At 38.2% G+C, this 20,133-nt stretch overlaps 1 protein-coding gene across 4 annotated transcripts in view; it reads left to right on the top strand.

Moving 5' to 3' along the window:
- The window catches only part of Atad2b (ATPase family AAA domain containing 2B), a 141,213-nt gene extending 128,791 nt beyond the window's left edge, over window positions 1-12,422 (top strand). For all 4 annotated transcript variants that reach the window (XM_042696647.1, XM_042696648.1, XM_042696646.1 and 1 more), the window contains 3 exons: window positions 2,625-2,752; window positions 2,998-3,126; window positions 9,068-12,422. In XM_042696647.1, the coding sequence (XP_042552581.1) occupies window positions 2,625-2,752; window positions 2,998-3,126; window positions 9,068-9,109 (299 nt within the window). In that variant the 3' untranslated portion in view covers window positions 9,110-12,422. The remainder of the gene's footprint in view (window positions 1-2,624; window positions 2,753-2,997; window positions 3,127-9,067) is intronic.
- The last annotated feature ends 7,711 nt before the right edge of the window (window positions 12,423-20,133 follow it).

The following is a 20,133-nucleotide window of genomic DNA, read 5'->3' as shown; positions in this document are numbered from 1 at the left end:
TGGATATTATAACATTAGTCATGCAGATCTAGATTAAACTACCACTCCTGTTCATTATAATCATATAACTATGAGCTTGTTACTTATGCTCTCCCACCTTGGTTTTTCATCTTGTAAATTAAACTTCAGGATGGCATTGTTGCAGGGATTGCAATAAGTCATGTATAATAATTGCCTCTCATAGTTACTGGCACTTGCTAAGGTATATTTATTCCAGGCAGTCATTGTTAATTGAATCTGAGGGATGTTCAGTCTAAGAGGCTCCATTGATTTATAAGGCTTGGTGTGGAGGAGAGACACAGAATTCTCACTGTCGAGTTATCTTGTTCTTAAAGAATCAGTACTCTACCAGCTACTGGCTTCTTAAAACAATATGATTCTTTTAAGAAGCAGCAGGAAAGGAGAATCAAGGGCTTCTAGTGCATCTTTGTTCATTGTTATTTTTTAGTCCATAGTGGTACAGAGTAAGTTGGCTATCTAGTTCAATAAATAAATATTTCCTTCCTGGACAGGTCTTGAAGTTATATCGTGATTTATAAGTTGTGGGGAATACACAGAAATTTAGAATGGGATCAGAATTGTGTGTAAAAATTGTTCCTGCCATATTTCTAAGCCCTTTAGTAGAAGTAAGAAATTGAAATTATTATTCACTCTTACATTTCTTTTAATGGATAGAGATTTGCTGTTCTTAAAGGTTACCTGTTAAATGTTTTCTTTTAAAATATATAATATTGGGCTGGGAAGTTGGCTCAGTGGTAGAGCACTTGCCTTGCATGCCTGAGGCCCTGGGTTCGATTCCTCAGCACCACATAAGCAAAAAGATAAAAGTCAGAAGTGGTGCTGTGGCTCAAGTGGTAGAGCGTTAGCCTTGAGCTGAAGAGCTGAGGGACAGTGCCCAGGCCCAGAGTTCAGGCCCCACAACTGGACCCAAAAAAAAAATAAATAAATAAAATATATAATATTAAGAAGTATTAGCCAGGTGCTGGTGGCTCACGCCTGTAATCCTAGCTACTGAAGAGGCTGAGATCTGAGGATCGCAGTTCAGAGCCAGCCGGGGCAGGAAAGTCTGTGAGACTCTTATCTCCAATAAACCACTAGAAAACCGGAAGTTGCGCTGTGGCTCAAGTGGTAGAGTGCTCACCTTGAGCTGAAGAGCGCAGGGACAGCACCCAAGCCCAGAGTTCAAGCCCCATGACCGACCAAAAAAAGCAAAAAAACAAAAAAAGTATTTTGAAAGCAGTGTTTTAGGCTATCATATAGACAGAACTTTAAAAAGAAGTAAAGCACTAAATAATGAATTGGACATGCAGGTCATGGTGACACATGCCTGTAATACTAGCTACTTGATTTAAGACTAGCCAGGGAAACGACATAAAACCCTATCTCAAAAACAGTTCATGTGTGGTCTTAGCTACCTTGAGGCATAGATGGGAAAATTGAGATCTGAGACTGGTCCAGGTTGGCCTGAACTCAGGTACTCCTCCAAGTTGGCCTTGACCTTGGTATCCTCTTGCCTCAGCTTCCCAAGTGCTGGGGTTACAAGTGTGTGCCCCTGCACCTCACTTTTTTTTTGGTGGTGATATTAGGAATTGAACTCCAGGCCAGTGCCCTGCTAATAACTGCATACTCATTCTTTCAAATTTGTATTTATGTTCCACCCAGCCTCCTCTTAAAGTAGCCCTATTTTAGAGGAAAATAAAGCTTAGAGGTCTGCCTGCCCTCTCTTATCCCTTCAAAGTGCCTGCTATTATTTGCTTTTTTCAGTAATGTGATTAGTCTCAGCAAGCTAGTAGGAGGAAAGCAATTTGATTATTCTACTCACCTAAGGTAGGAAAGAATCAGTCCTGTTACACTTATAATGGGTTTATAGTTTTAGGGGGAAAATGTTATAACCTAGATCAGTTTCATGTAGAATTTTAGCTGTAAAAGTAAGAAATTTCAGACAGTGTTCAGGAAATACTTTGGTTGAGAGGCAACTGTGTATGGACAGGCTAGCCCCCTTCCAGGTCACTACTTGATTTTGTAGGTCTCTTCCCTTCCCAGTTCTAAAAACTCTCAATTTTACAATGATAGCAACCATAAAGAGTGTATGAAGGCTATTTAGAAGCCAGTGCTTGAAGATGAAGATGACTTTTATCTTTCTTTTATATATGTTTGTTAGGTTATATTATAATATAATTTGTTTTTTTTTTATATTTATGGTTTAGTTTCTTTAATTTAGATTTCTTATTCTTACACACAGACATTATCATTTGAAGAATATACTCCTCCTTATTCCAAATAGGACTAGTGGTAGGTAAAAGAAATTATAGTTGCCAGTGGCTCATTCCTGTAATCCAGCTACTAAGGAGGATGAGATCTGAAGATCGCAATTTGAAGCCCAGTCTGGGCAGGAAAGCCTGTGAGACTCTTATCTCCAGTTAACCAGCAAAAAGTTGGAAATGGAGCTGTGACTCAAGTGGAAGAACATTAGCCTTGAGCAGAAAAGCTGAGGACAGTGGCCAGACCCTGAACTCAAGCCCCAGGCCCTGTACCAAAAAACGAAAAAAAAGAAATTATAGTTACTTATTATTGATTCTCTTTGATTTTTACTGGTTACAGTATATTTTTCCCCTTAATTGTAGGTGCTTCTAAAGTAAAGAAATATCGCAAATTAATTTTAGAGCCGGCAAAAACAACTAGCCTGGAACTGGTTCCAGAAGAACCATCTGAGCCTGTGCCACCCTTGATAGTTGATCATGAGAGACTGAAGGTAAGCTTTGCTTTTCCAGACAGCTCTTCCTAATTTAATTTAATTCTCACTAATTTAATATACTTGTGTTAGGGTTTATGCTATAGAAGACATATGTGTTTTGAGGGGTTAAGAATACTGGAATAGGATAGTTTGGTAATCAACTAAGATCTAAAATCTTTTAACCTCAGGTATATATTTTATGGTTTAACCATTTGAATATAACTGCTTCAGTGAAAATCAAACTACATTTTCTTTTCTTTTAGAAATTGCTTGATTTGTTGGTAGATAAAAGCAACAATTTGGCAGTTGATCAACTAGAGAGATTATATTCTCTTCTTAGTCAGTGCATCTATCGTCATCGTAAAGATTATGACAAATCACAACTTGTGGAGGTAAGTGCATAGTCCATTTGTAGAATAAACAAATGTGGTCTCTACCCCATAGAGAAGGAAGAGAAGTTACTCTCAACTGAAAAATGTTTTGAAGGTTTAATATTAGAAAAAAAGGGGAGCTGTAGCTTAGTCACAGAACTCTGTGTGTGTGCGCGTGTGTGTGCGCGTGTGTGCGTGTGCGTGTGTGTGTGTGTGTGTGTATGTGTGTGTGTGAAATCACATTTTCTTGATCCATTTTGCCATTGCAGGCATTTGGGCTATTTCCATAATTTGGCTATGGTGAATAGTGCAGCAATGAACACGGGTGTGCAAGTGTATCCTGACTTGAATCTTTTGAATAAATCTTTTGATAAATGCCCACTTATGGTAGCTCTAGATGATAAGGTAGTTCTATGTTTAGGGGTTTGCTTTTGTTTTGTTTTGCCAGTCCTGGAGCTTAAACTCAGGGCCTGGACACTGTTCCTGAGCTTCTTTTGCTCAAGGCTAACACTCTGCCATTTGAGCCATAATGCCACTTCTGGCTTTCTGTTTATGTGGTACTGAGGAATCGAACCCAGGGCTTCATGCATGCTAGGCAAGGACTCTATCACTAAGCCACATTCCCGGCCCATTGTGTTCATACTCTTGATATAGTGTCCATTCTAACTGGGGTGAGATGAAATCTCAGGGTTGTTTTGATCTCCATTTTGGTTTTGTTTTTTTTTTTTTGGGTCCGATTGTGGGGCCTGAACTCTGGGCCTGGGCGCTGTCCCTCAGCTCTTCAGCTCAAGGCTAGCGCTCTACCACTTGAGCCACAGCACCACTTCTGGCTTTTTTTTTTTTTCTGCTTATGTGGTGCTGAGGACTCAAACCCAGGGCCTCATGCATGCAAGGCAAGCGCTCTACCACTGAGCCACCTTCCCAGCCCTCCATTTTGTTTATGGCCAGAAATGTTGAGCATTTCTTCATGTATTTATTATCCATTGTTATTTCTTCTGAGAAGTCTTTGTTTATCACCTTTGCCCATTTTTTAATTGGGTATTGATTTTATAAGAGCTTAATTTCATGAGCTCCTTGTATATTCTGGATATTAGACCCTTATCAAAAGTATAGCTGGCAAAGATCTTCTCTCATTATATAGGCTGTCTCTTTAGCTTTTCTTTTTTTTTTGTCGGTCGTGGGGCCTGAACTCTGGGTCTGGGCACCATCCCTGAGCTCTTCAGCTCAAGGTTAGCATTCTACCACTTGAGACACAGTGCTACTTCTGGCTTTTTCTGCTTATGTGGTGCTGAGGAGTCGAACCCAGGGCCTCATGCATGCAAGGCAAGCATTCTTACCACTGAGCCACCTTCCCAGCCCCTCTTTAGCTTATTGACTATGTCCTTTACTGTCCAAAATCTTTTTGCTTGATGCATTCCCATTTGTAATTCTCTCTTCTATTTGCTATGCCCCAGGAATTCTACTCAGGAAGTTCCTACATATGCCAATAAGTTCTAATGTTTATCCTATTCCTTTCTGTAGTAGTTTCAAGGTTTTATTAAGTTTTAGTCTTACATTGAGGTCTTTGATCCATTTTGAATTGATTTTAGAGTACTAGAAATTTTAGTCAGATTATTTGAGAAAGAATTAAAAGGCATACAAATAAGAAAGAAGTAAAATTATCCCGGTTTACAAATAATATGGAACACAGAAAAAAACTAAAATCTCCACCAAAAGACTATTGAAAATAATAAATGAATTCAGTAAAGTAACAAGATTCAAAATTGACACATAGAAACCAGTAGCTTTTTAGATTTCTATTTTTGGAGGTTGGTACTGGAGTTTGAATTCAGGACCTTGCACTTGATAAGCAAGTACTATATTGCTATCCATTATGTTGCTGACCTTTAGAGAGCTCAGTTCCTGTTGCTCTGTCATTAATTAAAAGAGGAATGAAATATGAAAATACAATACAGTTCATAAGACAGAAGCACTGTGGAGCTTGGGGATGGGAGGCAAATATTGAGGTTTGAATTCAGGGTCTTTCTCTGTTCCTCCAAGGCAGCTGCTCTACCACTTGAACCAAAACTCCACTTCCAGCATTGTTTACTTAATTAGAGATTTAAAAAAAAAAAAAAAAGTCCCGTACTTTTCGTCCGGACTGGCTTTGAACAATGATCCTTAGATCTCAGCCTTCTGCATAGGATAACAAGTGTGAGACACCAGCACTCAGCTAGAAAAACCAATCTTAAAATCATATGATAAGCACAAAAGACCCAAACAGCCAAATAATGTGGAGAAAAATGGCAAAGCTGGAAGTATTACAACACTCTGATTTCAAGACATGACAGAGCCATAGAAACACCATGGCATTGACATAAAAGTAGTCCCAAAGACCAGTAGAGCAGACAAGAAAACTTAGAAATAAATCCATGTATCTGTAGCCAGTTGGCTTTCAACAGAGGTGTCGAAAATACACATTGGAGAAAGGATAACTCCTTTAACAAATGGTGCTGAGGAAACTAGATATACATGCAGAACAAAAGCTTGCTTCAATCACCTTGTTTTAAAAAAAATCAGCTCAAAATGAAGCTCATTCTTTAATAGTAAAACCCAAAATTCTGAAATATAAAATACCAAGATTGGTTTTGAAAATTATTTTTTGGATAGGACTAAAAAGCACAGTAACCAAAAATAAAAAATAAAAAATTGGTATGTAACATCAAACTTAAAAGTTTTGCATAATTGGGGCTGGGAAGGTGGCTCAGTGGTAGAGCGCTTGCCTTGCTTGCCTGAGGCCCTGGGTTTGATTCCTCAGCACCACATAAGAAAAAAGCCGGAAGTAGCGTTGTGGCTCAAGTGGTAGAGCGCTAGCTTTGAGCTGAAGAGCTGAGGGACAGCGCCCAGGCCCAGAGTTCAGGCCCCATGACCGGACCTAAAAAAAATAAAATAAAATAAAAAGTTTTGCATAATTAAGGAAACAGTCAATAGAGTGCAGAGACAATTTACCGAATCTGGAAAAATGTTTACCAGCTCTTCATTTGACAGAAAATTAATATCTAGAATGTATATAGAACTAAAAAGTCTAACTCGGCAAAGAAGTGGACCAATTAAAATGAAGACAGATGATCTGAATAAACACTTAGATACTTCTCAAAAGAAAAGTACAAATATCCAACAAATACATGAAAATCTGTTCAAAATCATTAGCTAAAAAGGTGCTACAAGTCAAAACAAAGTAGATTCATCTCACCTCAGATAGCTATTCTCAAAGACACAAAATATTACTAATGCTGATGTTGTGGTTAAAAAAAATGTGACCTTTACATGCTATTAGTGCGAGTGTAAATTAATATACCCACTATCCTTCATAGTAATGAAGAGTTCTAAGCAAAAAATCTAAAAATAGAATTACCATAGATTAACTATACCATGCTTGAGAGTATATTTTTTTTTATTATTTTTTTGATTGTGGGGCTTGAACTCTGGGCCTGGGTGCTATCCTGCAGTTCTTCAGCTCAAGGCTATTACCATTTGAGCCACTGCGCCACTTCCGGTTTTCTGGTGGTTTATTATTGGAGTTAGAGTCTCACAGACTTCTCTGCCCAGACTGGCTTTGAACTGTGATCTTCAGATCTCAGCCTTAGTAGCTAGGATTACAGGAGTGAGCCATGGGCACCTGGCTTGAGTGTATCATAAAGAAATGAAGCTGGCCAATAATAGAGACTCCTGAGTATACATGTTTATTGTGGTACTAGTCATGACAACTAAAACATCGAATCACTTGGGAACTGGTGGCTCACAGCTGTAATCCTAGCTACTCTGGAGATCTGAAGATCTTAGTAGATCTACTAAGATCTCAGGATCATGGTTGAAAGCCAGCCTGGTCAGGAAAGTCTAGGAGACTCTTATCACCAATTTAAAAAAGCTGGAAGTGGCACTATGGCTTAAGTGGTAAGAATGCTAGCCTTGAGCAAAAGGAGCTCAGGTATAGCACCTAGGCCCAGAGTTCAAACCCCAGGACCAGCAAAAATAAAATATAGAATCATCCTAGGTTTCTATCAACAGCTGACTAAATTTTTTTAATGGGATATATATGTTATGTTATGTTATTATGGAGTATTATTTGGCCATAAAGAATGTAATCCTGCATGGAGTATAATTTGGTCATAACGAATGTAATCTTGGCATTCTGTCATTTGCATTGAAGTGACTGGAACTAGAGGACATGATGTTAAGTGAAATAAGCCAGACATCACATGTCTGCCCTCAGAGAGATGGAGGGAGGGAGGGAGGGAGAGGAGAAAAAGGAGGTCATATAAAGCATAGTATGTGCATGTATAAAAATATGGTGAATTCTATTTGTACAACTAATATGCATTAATGATTATGATGGAAAAAATTAACAAGACTACAAGTAGATAATTACTCATACTTGTTAGATATATTTCATTTTTCAAAACATTTTTTGTATATAATAAGTACATATTATTTTAACTCACAGTTTAAAAAAAACCCAAATGCATTGCACTCACCTAATTGGATTCTGCACTGGTAAAATTAGACTATATTTTGGCTGGCAAATAAACTTATTTCATAACCGCATTTTTATGAGCTTCATTTTTACAAAGCATACTAAATTGTATAATATATAGAAATTGCTGGAAAGTACAAATGAGAAAATTCAAACACCATGTCTCACAATCTAGGGGGCCTTAGTTAATGTTAACCTTTTGGAATATGTTCAATCTTGAAAACTGTCTGGATGGCCATAATGTGCATAAGTGTGTACATATGCCAAGCGCTGGTGGCTCACTCTTGCCTGTAAACCTAGCTACTCAGGAAGATAACATCTAAAGGAAATAAATATAAACAATGGGATATTGTGTATTTTATAATTAATATGTCTTTACATGTCCATATGTGGAAAACATTTTACAAGAATGATTGTGAATGGCCTTGTAGAATATTTTGGTCAGATGCTAATCTGCTAGTACAGCCTAGTTTGCAGAGATACAGAAATTTTATTAGCTGTTTAAAGGGAGACAAGAAAACCAAAATGTTGAAAATGTATTTGGCATATTTGTCTGTCTTAGTGAAAGGGGTGTGCAGGGTACAGGTTTTCAGAGTTGTATTTTTTTTGTTAATTCTGGGACTACTTTGTTTAAATGTTGCAGTGTCATAAGCCTGAATGGAATCAGGTGCTGTAGCACTGAAATGTGTTGCTGGTGGGATGTGGGACCTGTATGACTAGGGGCCAAGAGTTCAGGGAGGAAGGGTTTTGAAACATTTAACAATGAGTGCTTTACCTGGTGCTGACAGGCAGCTAGCTACTATGCTTTTCTTTCCAGCTATGATTCAAATGGGTTAAATTAGGAATGAGTGCATTCTAAATTTTGACATAAAATTTTGTTACCCTGAATGCATTTCGGTGCACATGGTATCCTTTTAGGAGTTAGTAGAATGTGATAGGTAAAAGAGGGCAGAGTTCTGTGTGCGGCTGCAAGTATTTAAATTGTGACTCTGGAGAGCACATGCCTGGTCTAGGCCAGCCTGGGCTACCTAGTGAGGCTCTGTCTCAAAAACCCAAATTATGTCTCTGCCATTTATTCATCCCCTTCTGTGCCTCAGTTTCTTTTTATCTATAAAATAGTGTGCATAATGATACTTCAACATTATAAGTCAGATTTATAAGTATACACATAAATGTCTTATTATACTTCTTTATGTATGTATTTCTTAATACAACATATAATTAAGTTACTTGTTCATTATTACTATCTTTTTCTTCATTTGCCTAACTGTAAAATAAGTACTGGAATTGTTTAAAGCAAGCAGTATTACAAAGTAACTGTGAAATTGTAAGAAGGAAACTTTTTGTTTGAATTTGTATATTTTGATATCTCAAAATATTGTAAAATTTTAATTCAGATTTATCAATTTCTTTCCTTTGGTAGCTAATACCCATGTCCTTCTTTCACAGGAGATGGAAAGAACAGTTCATATGTTTGAGACATTCCTATGAACTTCTCAAGATGAGTGGTTTATCCTCTCCAATCTGCTCCAGACAGAGCAGTCTCTGAGCCATTCACTTTCAAACTGCACCAGTTCTGTGCAGAGCCTCCGTGTAGAGCGCTCTCTCCCTCCTTCTCTCTGTTGAATTTGGTGCTATTGTCTCAGGTACCTGAAACCAACCAGCCTACAAGAACCAAACAGAACTTCAGAAACATGCTGTATTTCCACAAATGAAAAATACAACCCCACAGCTTGGAGATTTTGGTGCTACAGAAACTGCTTTTGCTTCTGCTCTTTTTGTGCACTCTCTTTTGGAGACTCTATTAGGGAGCAGACCAGCAACAGGAGGGAACTGGATGGGGCAGTTCTAACTGTTTTGAATTGTTTAAACGTGGCAACCTGTTTTTTTGTTTGTTTTCCTCCTTTCTGTCCCTTATATCATTATTCCCCCTGCCCCCTGCCCTGGTAATGGACTGACACCTGTCATAGACTTGGTTATGGTGTATTCTGGTGGGAAACTGAAGAAACTGGGTGGAACTAGATTTGGCTCTTTAGAACTGCCTTTTATGTGCCTTTTTATTCATTTGAGGAAGATAAGGCTAAACAGATGGGCTCATTTGTAGCAAATTAGAATGTTTTTTGGTCACAACCTTGAGAATAAGTTTTAATACTCTATGTCATTGAGAGACAACCAGTGTTTTGGTATTAAATGCCTGTCTTGTTCTCAAAGCTCAATCAAGATGCTCAGTATACCACATAATATGCTAAAATGGTAAGTTTCCTGTTGGATCTGTTTCTGTTTAAGAAACTTGTACTAAAAAAAAAAAACAAATAATACAGTCCACACAAAACCCACATACTTTTTCATATTGCTGACAATGATGACCAGAAAATAAATAGATAGTGGCCATTCTTCTGTCAGAGGCAATTTAATAGTTATTCATGTTTGAGTTACCAGAGGAAAATGATTTTCATGTGTAGTAAATTGTTATTGTTTTGTTTTAAAGCCAGGACTTGCCAAATAGACAGAAAAGAGAAGAATTTGTCAGAAGCTCCATAAAGTTTATTTTCTGTATAATTGCAAGTGAGCTCTGGTATGGTCCTTGAATAACAGTATTAACATTTAAATCCCTTCCCATAAGCTTACCTTCACAGCTCTTCATTTTGATTGGAAACCATTTTGGATCTTGTTGAATGATTTCTATGAGATGTACTTACCTGAAATTAATTATGGGTTACTGGTTTTACAAAAACTTCCTGCAGATTTGGAGAGATAGTTGAGGCAGTTGCAGAGGCAAGGGGAGTGCAGTGACATTTTTTATCAGATAATTTTTAAACAAAATATAGGAAATTTTGCAGACAAGTTGACTTGCTATCTTCATTATTATAGCTTTTAGCTGCAGGTGTGTCTTTCCAATATATGCAACACATGTAGTTTGGGTTTTAGGGCACATGGTCTTGGACTACTGCAGAGATATTGAGCTACCTCAGCTTTTTGTGTTTTAGTTACCAATAGTGTTTACAGAATCCTGTAATCACTTTGCCACCGTTTACATGCTGAAGCTAAGGTACTTGTCTCTTGTCTCTGGCTGTAGTGTGCAGAGAGCACACTGGCCTAGGCTACTGCAGTAACCCCAAGTGCTTCTTTGCATTTACCTTTACATTTCCTGCCTTCTGGTTCTATCTTCTTCTTCTTTTTGTTCCCAAATGTCACTAGTTTCCTTTATGCCTGGTCTATGAAGTTTCCATAATACTCAGTCATGTAATTCAAGACGCTACCCGTGTAGACACACTGAATTTTTAAGGTGGGCAAGTGCGATTAATGATGAACCATTTTAAAGGGGAGGTTATTTGAAGCCTCTAATTTGATTATTGGGAGGATTTTCATGCTTTCTTTCGTATTTATTACCATCATACCAGTTCAAACTATTTTACTGTCTAATACATTAGCATTTTGTATTTTGATGGAAATTGTTACAGAATTTAAAGATTTGATGAAATAAGATGTAGCAGATTTTTTGTAGCAAGTTTCTGGTAAAAGGGTTTTTTGCAGGTCTCAGGTTCTTGCTGCACTATTTTCTTTTCTAATATTTATTCCAGTTACTCTAATTCAGAAGCATTCTGTTCAAGTAACAGCAGCACTTGTGAAAGGAAAAAAAACGCACATGTTCTTAGTAGGTTACTAAATTTGTACAAGTTAATTAAGATTTTAGCCATCAGTAAGTTTGAGAAGGGAAATTTATTTATGTGTATGGCATTAAAAGTGCTTCCAAAAGATCAAGTTTTTGTTTTTGCTTATCCTGAATGTAGATGGAGAAATCAGAGACAACCTCAGTATAGGAACTGCCATTTTGAACAGTTTGGGTCTTCAAGAGAAAGGCAATCTCATGCCGAGGGGGGGAAATGAAATGAAATTGTATCCACTCTTCTGTCCCCCAACAAAAAGAAAATTAACAATCTATACCAGTTTCACTTATTTTACAGATACTAATAGATTAAAGCAGCTTGTGAAATTATCCAATTCAATTTTGTTTACCTTTCTGTAAAGTTATTTTTGCTGTATAGCATTGGCAAACATGTACAAATTGACCTCTGTTCTTATTTCCTATGTGAGCACTATAAATGATAAGCTCCTGTGTAAAACCTTGCTCTCAGTATCCCAGTACAGCATGGCAGTGGTTCGTGCTTAGCTGTGGGTCCCCTGGGAGCTTTTGAAGATGATGGAACTGCATTAGGGTTGAAACTGATGGCTGTGGAGTTAATTGTGTTTTTAGCTTGAATCTTACCTGTGATTAATTTTTTAAACGTCCTTTTATGACTTGATTTTTTTTCATATGCCAATGTATTTGTAGGTTTACTGGATTTTGTTTTTTGGGAGTGGGGTGGTAATTTCTTATCTTCCCTTTTTTGATTAAGTTGGTTCAGCTATGGTGCTATTCAGTAGGTATCTTCAGTGTCAGGTCCCGTAGCTGAATGCCATTGTTATTATAATTATTATTTGTAATCATATTGTAAGCTTGAATTCGGTCTTGTACCTACATCTTTTGTATTTTGTACATTTGGTTACTTAGACTTTGGGAGTCCTATTTGGTTTCAGTCACATATGTCTACTTTGTAGATTAAGTAGACTTCATCAACTATGGTCTATTTTGGGTTTGTAGTTTAATTTAGGATTGTGTTAAATTGATGTTTTGCATTTGACTTCATTTTACATTAGTTTGAAGTAAATTATTTAATTTTTGAATTCTGGAATTTGAGCATTTACTGTAATTTGTAATATAACTGCTGTGAAATACTTGAATAAAGATGAGAAGAAAAACATGTCTTTCTGTGGCTTGACTATGTTCACTATTGGTATTGATGTTGATTCCTTTTTAGCCTTTGAATGTGTCTCAGTACCTTTTTCTTTTTAGCTGAGAATTTTTTTCTGTTAAAGTGAGGTGTGTGTGCATGCGTGTGTGTGCACGCGCGCGTGTGTTTGCGTATATGCGTACGCACGTGCGCACACATGCTGATCCTGGGACTTGAACTCAGGACCTGGGTGCTGTTCCTGGGGCTTTTTTTCCCTCTCTCAATAATAATGCTCTACCACTTGAGCCATAGCTCCACTACGAGTTGTTATTTGGAAGTAAGAGTCTGGGCTTTCTGTGTGGGCTTGCTTTGAGCCATGATCCTCAGATCTCAGCCTCTTGAGTAGCTAGGATTATAGATATATATCACCAATGCCTGGCTAAGAAAGCGTAGTTTTAGTGTTCAGTTGAATACTGTTGAAAACATATTGAGCAGAAGCAAATGGCTTACCTCTAAAATTTGTTTTTCTATCTGAGTATTTATATATAAAGACTTTATAATTATATTTGAGGCTTAATATTTTAGGACTTTGAAGATGTCCTAAAGTTGTTATTTATCCAGTTTTAGTTTATGCACATACAAACTACAGCAAAATCAAAGTAAGTCTTGAAATGTGTATTTCATGTTATCATTACACTCAACACCTGAAAAGTTATCTATTCTCTTTCTTACCCACTCATTTATGTTGGTTCTGTCCTGGGTGCTATTCATGCACAAGTGATACATTCCCAGTCCTTAAGCAGTTTCTGTTTTACTATGGGACATGGCAAGTTGAATAAGCACTGGCTACCTTAACATTATTTTCTGTTCCTTTAAGATATGAGCCTGGAATGTTGTAGTTTGCTTAGTTATTGCAGTATAAGTCTCTAGTGCGAGGGGCTAAGCATTGGATTTTTTTTATTTGAGGTTTTTAAATATTTTTGTATTCTTCTTTCCTATTTTCCTCTCTCAATCAGATTTTACTTCCATTATTTGAGTATCTTAGCTCTGAGAACTCAGCGGTAAAGTATGCTTTGGGATAATTTTGCATTGAGAGCCCCTGTGGTCCTCTGTAAAAGCACAGCTCTCTTCAGAATGCCTTAGGAGTCAGGAGTCAGCTGGAATCAGATTTTCTCCTTCCTTTGACTTAATGTTAACTCTTGGTACCAACTGTTCTCCAATACCTTTTGTTCCAGAAACAAAGCTTTTTGCATAGGGATTAGTGGTCAGGTCCAAATCTACTCATCAGAGGTCAGAAGGCAGCCTGACTTTCTTATTGGAATTTTTCTTCGTTACTGTCTAGAATTTTTTCAGGTTGGGGTTAGATTGAGCAAGCAGCAAAACTCCTGGGAAAAGAAACTGTATAAACTGATCGTTTCTTCCTCACTCCCTAGGAAAGTAAAGAAAGGCTAGTTTGGGGGGGGGGGGGGGAGTGGCAAAAGGCACTATTCACAATAGCCAAGATATGGAAACAGCCCAGATGCCCCACAGTAGATTAGTGAATCCAAAAAACGAGGTACCTACACATCATGGAATTTTACACAGTCATTAGAATAAAATAATATCATTTGCAGGGATATGGATGAAACTTAACAAACCATGTTAAGTGAGGTAAGCCAAGCTCAGATAAGAATGTATGTTCTCCCTGATCTGCAGAAATTAGACCTAAGATGTGTTGGGTTATGATGAGTTACACAGGATTCTAGATACAAAAAGAGGATTCTAGACCAAAAGAGGATACTCTTAGGAGAGAAACAAAGGTGCAGTGCCTAAGTGCCTCTTGATATTTATAGAAAATAATATATAATAATATACTGAAATGAACTCCAAGATAGGGAAGCAAGACTTTTTCAGGTTTTAGTTTCTGATGATTCTGTCTTCTTTATATGTGTTGTATTCAGGTGCACATCTTTGGAAGAGTTGGGAGTAGGGTACAGAACTAAGAGAAGAAGGGTGAAAAGTGCAGCAGAGCTCACTGGACACTGATGACAGTGAGCTCTACAACTCTAGGGGGAGATGGGAGGGAGGGACTGGAGAGAGAGGGAACAGAAGATACTGTATAAAAGGAAATGTACTCATCACCTAATTCATGTAATCCCTCGGCACATCACCTCTATAATAAATTTAAAAAGTGGCAAAAGCAGAAACAAGTTCAGTGTGTTTCTTCCATCGGTGATGTCTTTTATACATTGAACAGAACATCTAAATCTTTATCACTGGGCATAAACATAAGACCTTTTCTGAAAAAAACTATAACAAAAAAGTGGGTGGAGCATGTCTTGCATGGTAGAGCTAAGTCTAGGAGGCACTAGACCCTAAGTTCAAACCCCAGTACCACAAAAATAAACTGGGGGTGGGGGAGGGTTATTCCTGGAAGAGGAAACTATAACAAAGACATAAGCAAGCAAATATAGTTAAGTTTGGTAAACTTTGAGAAGTTCGGGTTTGTTTTAGGACAAAGCACACAAAAAATGTTAGGGTGTTAGAAGAGCTTCTTGTGCCGTTTCTGTGTGATGGGATCAAGTGAGATGCTGTAGTACCAAACTAGGGATGGTATATGATGATAGGGAAGATAGTTTGTGGAGACAAAATGAGTAGGACTCCTTGACTGGCTGTTGGTAATAAGAGGGGAGGGGCTGAAATAGCACTTAGCTTCTGCCTGGGTGGCCCAGTAGATCAGGAGCTTTACTTGACAATGGACAGGAAGGAGGAATAAATTAGAATGAGCGCTGGTCCAGAAAATATTTAGATAAATAAACTATCTGAAACCTGGGAGAATTCAGAGCTGAAGATTTTCAAAAGTACCTGAATTTATGCCCCCCCCCCTTTTTTTAAACCTTTTTTTTTTCTTAGTAGTGGAGCTTGGACTCAGGCTATGGGTACTGTCCCTGAGACTTTGTGCTTAAGTCAGTATTCTACCATGTTGAAGCACAGTTCAATTTCTGGCTTTCTGGTGATTAACTAGAGATAAGAGTCTCATGGACTTTTTACCAAGGTTGGCTTTAAACCTAGATCCTCAGATCTCAGGCCGCTGAGTAGCTAGGATTACCAGCGTTAGCGACCACCACCCAGCTTTTTACTTTTGAGATGGAGTCTAGTGGATTTTCCTGCAGTCCTCCAGATCTCAGCCTCTTGAGTAGCAAAGATTACAGGTAAGACACACCCAGCTTTTAGATAAATACACTGTATGCATATATATGATTTTTACCTACTTGCATATTTTTTATATTGGAACTAACTTCCACGTATGAGACAAAACATGCATCTTTGGTCTTTCTGGGCTATTAGAGAGAGAGAGAGAGAGGAGAGAGAACACTCATGCTTGTGCCAGTACTAAATCTTGGACACAGGTCTCCAACTCTTGTGTGGTGATTTTGCTTACTGCTAGTTCTCTACCATGTAAGCCACACCCATAGTCCAGCTTTTTAACTAGTTAATTAGAGATGGTGTTAGACTTTTCTGCCTCAAATCTCAGCCTCCTAATATTACAGATGTGAGCCACTGGTACCTGACAAAAGATTTTTTTAAATTAGCATATATTATTATTATTATTTGCCAGTCCTGGGGCTTGAACTCAGGGCCTGGATCCTGTCCCTGAGCTTTTGCACAAGGCTAGCGTTGTACCACTTGAGCCACAGTGCCACTTCTGGCTTTTTCTGTGTATGTGGTACTGAGGAATCAAACCCAGGGCTTCATGCACACTAGGCAAGCTCTACCACTAAGCCACATTCCCAGCCCCAGCATATATTACTTGTACAAGGGGAATTTCATTGAGACATTCCCATACATGCACCCATGTACCCCATCAACCTCACCCTTCTCTTATTTCTCTCCGCCCCTGCTTTTTGTCCCCATCCTGAAACTTGAACTCAGAGATGAAGTGCTGTTCCCGAACTCCTTTGTGCTCAAGGATAGTGCTCTAACACTTGAGCCACAGCTCCACTTCCCCATTTTCTTGGTAGTTTAGTGGAGATAAACTCTCACAGACTTTCCTGCCCAGACTTCCAAACATGACCCTCAGATATCAGACTCCTGAAGGATTACTGGTGTGCACCACCAACTAACTACCACCTCCTTTCATCTTTTCAAAACAGCTTTTATTCTCTTTTCATATGGGCATATGAAGCCTTTCGACCATATCCACCCTCCCTCTCCTGCTAATTACTATAACCCCAGCAAAGCCTGTTTTATTTTCCCATCATTTTTTAATATAAATTGTACCAGGATCTTCACCATGTGCATGTGCTATATTTGAATTAGAATAATCTGTTGCTCTTTCCTCATCCCCTCCTGTGTAACAGAGTTCAGTGAGGCTTCTTTTGCCATCTTCCTGCACAGATGCAATGTATTTTGATTTATACACTGTCATTCTCTTTCCCACTCCCCACTCATTCCTATCCCTCCAGAGTTACAACAGATTTTACATGGGTAAATATATGTATATGTATGTATAGATCTATCTATACATACATATATGTATGTGTATATTATACATATAGAGATAGAGTGTCTAGAACCCACTAATGAGCAGGGCAATGTGGTACTTTTTTTTAACTTGGCTTAGCTTGATCAGGGAGTGTGAGATACAAGAATGGTAGCCTACATTTACTGAAGAATGTACTAGATTCTAGACCCTTTTAGAAGGGTTTTATACGTATAATTTAATCTTCTGATTCCTATTACCTAAGTACTGTATTTCTCTTACTGCTAAGGTTAGTTAACCATAGATAGTTACTTGCTGAAGGTGAGACAAATAATAAATAGCATAACAGGATTTGAACCCTGGGTTTCTGATGTAGGCGTGTAGGTATTTTCCACTATTAGATTTCCTCCATACGAGGATGGAGGTTGAAGATGGGAACGAGGTGATGATTAAAGGGTCAGTCATCCAGAGGAGAGTAGGAGGAGAATTGATCTTGAATTAGAATAAGGATATTTGATTCTAATAAACTGGAAACTAAGATTTAGCCAGAGGGGTTGAGTTTGGAGGTGTGGCAGGGTACTGTGGAGGTTGGGAAAGCAGTACCTGTTAGTTTCCAGTTTTCTACCAAATACTTACATATTGAACTTTTTACTGTAAAACATAACAAATATGAAAAACTGCTTAAAACAAATGGCTGGGTAAGGAAAACGTTGGCTTGCTAGCCAATTCAGAGCCCCCTGGAACCCTGTTCAGATGAAAGCCTGTTCCTCCTCACATGCAACCACAATCTTAACATTTACAGTAGTGGCTTTTGCTCTCTCACAGTAGTTTTAACTCATGTACGTAACTAAGGCTACACTTAAGTTTTTCCTGTTTTTGTTTTCTTTTTTGTCTTTCTTTTTTCTTGGGGAGGGCAGTGATCACAGCCCTTGAACTCGGCCTGGGCGCTGTCCCTTAGCTCTTCAGCTCAAGACTAGCACTCTACCACTTGAGCCACAGCACCACTTCCAGTTTTCTGGTTGTTTATTGGAGATAACAGTTTCACAGACTTGTCTGCCCAGGCTGGCTTTGAACTGCGATCCTCAGATCTCAGCCTCCTGTGTAGCTAGGATTACAGGCATGAGCCACTGGTGCCGAGCTCTTCTTTTTCTTTTAAAAGTCATCTTTTTCTTTGCATTAATTCACCAAAGAAACTAGGTTTTGATCCCTGTTGAATTTCCTACAGTGTAGATTTTACAGTATGGATCTTTTTTTTTTCTTTTCATCTGTTGTGGTGCTTGAATCCAAAGCCTGAACAGTATCCCTGAGCTCTTTTTGCTCAAGGCTAGTACTCTACCACTTTGAGCTACAGTGCAACTTCAGAGAGTCTCATGGACTTTACTGCCTGGGCTGGCATCAAATCTCAGTATCCTGGGTAGCTAGGATTATAGATGTGAGCCATCAGTGCCTGGCTTGTATGGATCCTTGTGGTGAGATTTGACATGTTGTCCTGCATTTCTCATAAATTGGTGCTTGGATCTGGAGCTCTGAAGCAATGCTGTCCAAAATGGTGGCCACCAGCAACATGCGGCTATTGCAATATAACTAGTCCAAACTGAGATGTGCCTTGAGTATAAAATTCATACTAGCATTCAAGATTGATTATAACATATATAATACCTTATCAGTAGCATTTATATTGATGTTGCAATTATATTTCAAATATATTTAATTATTAAACATAATTTCCAACTGGTTCTATTTATTCTTTGGAATGTGGCTACTAGAAGATTTAAGAACTATTCATGTTGTATTTCTGTCAGAGGTCATCTAGAAAATCAGATTGTTGATTTATTTGCTTTTATTATTATTATTATTTATAAGACTGCTTCATAAGTGGTAGAATGTCTTTCTTCTAAGAGGCACAAAATGTCTGTTGTCTTTTTGATGACAGCAGTGATTGTTACTCTATGCCTACATGCCTTAATTGTTTACTGTTTGCAGTGTGAGTTCTAATGTAATGCTTTATTTATCAGTGGAAAACTACAAAAAATTCCTCTTCATCTATTACCCATTGGTACAAATTGTATCAAGTAATAACTAAAATTAATGCTTCATTCTTGACATTCATTCTAATAAAGCAACAAATTATCTCCAGGTCAATCCAAAGGTGATAAGGTAGTTTTCTTGGAATCACAAATTCAGTTATTTAAAAATATTTGATGTATTAGTACATCACTATGTTATGCTCATGATGCTAAGATGGTCTCATTTCTGGCCTGTTGGAACTCTCCAGCAGGCTCCTGAGTTCTTTTGACAGTCATCTTTGTTATTTTTTAGATTATTTTTAAATTTATTTTTATTGTAAAGATTGATGTACAGAGGACTTACAGTTACATAAGTCAGGCAATGAATCCATTTCCTTTTGTACATGTCATCCCTTCCCTCATCCCAATCCCTCCTTTTGTTAGTTTTTACTCTTATGAAATATAGAAATATTCTCTCTTCTTCCACATGTTGGCAATTTTATCATCTCTATATTTGTGTCTAGTTTCTTTATTCATCTTTAAAAAATTACATTTGGTTTCATGGGATTTTTTTCTGTTGTTTACTTAGTTTTCTGACTTTTCACATATATTTCCTTTCTTCTGCTTATTTTGTGGTTAGTTTTGTTTTTGTTTTTTGTGTTTATTTTGGTTTTTTGGTCATGGGGCTTGAACTCTGGGCCTGGGCGCTGTCCCTCAGCTCTTCAGCTCAAGGCGAGCACTCTGCCACATGAGCCACAGGGCCACCTCCAGTTTTCTGGTGGCTAATTGGAAATAAGAATCTCAAGGAGGGCTGGAAAGGTGGCTCAGTGGTAGAGCACTTGCCTTGCATGCGTGAGGCCCTGGGTTCAATTCCTCAGCACCACATAAGCAAAAAGAAAAAAGCCGGAAGTGGCGCTGTGGCTCAAGTGGTAGAGCTCTAGCCTTGAGCTGAAGAGCTGAGGGACAGCGCCCAGGCCCAGAGTTCAGGCCTATGACCAGACCTGCCCATCCCCCCCCCCCCCAAAAAAAAAAAGTCTCAAGGACTTTCCTGCCCAGGCTGGCTTTGAACCATGATCCTCAGATTTCAACCTCCTGAGTAGCTAGGATTACAGGCGTGAGCCACCAGCCATCATGTGCTTGGTTTTCTTAAGTTCAAAGATTAGATTATTCATTTGAGACCTTTGCTAATAACAAAGGTATAGAATTTTCTGTTTAAGAACTAGTAGAAGAGTTGAGGCAAAGATACCAGTAAGGAGCTTTCTTCTGATTCATGAA

This window comes from Dipodomys spectabilis, unplaced genomic scaffold (assembly GCF_019054845.1).
Source record: "Dipodomys spectabilis isolate Male_0828 unplaced genomic scaffold, ASM1905484v1 ptg000210l, whole genome shotgun sequence".
NCBI classification, from domain to species: Eukaryota; Metazoa; Chordata; class Mammalia; order Rodentia; family Heteromyidae; genus Dipodomys; species Dipodomys spectabilis.
This window is presented reverse-complemented; position numbering and strand designations above follow the sequence as displayed.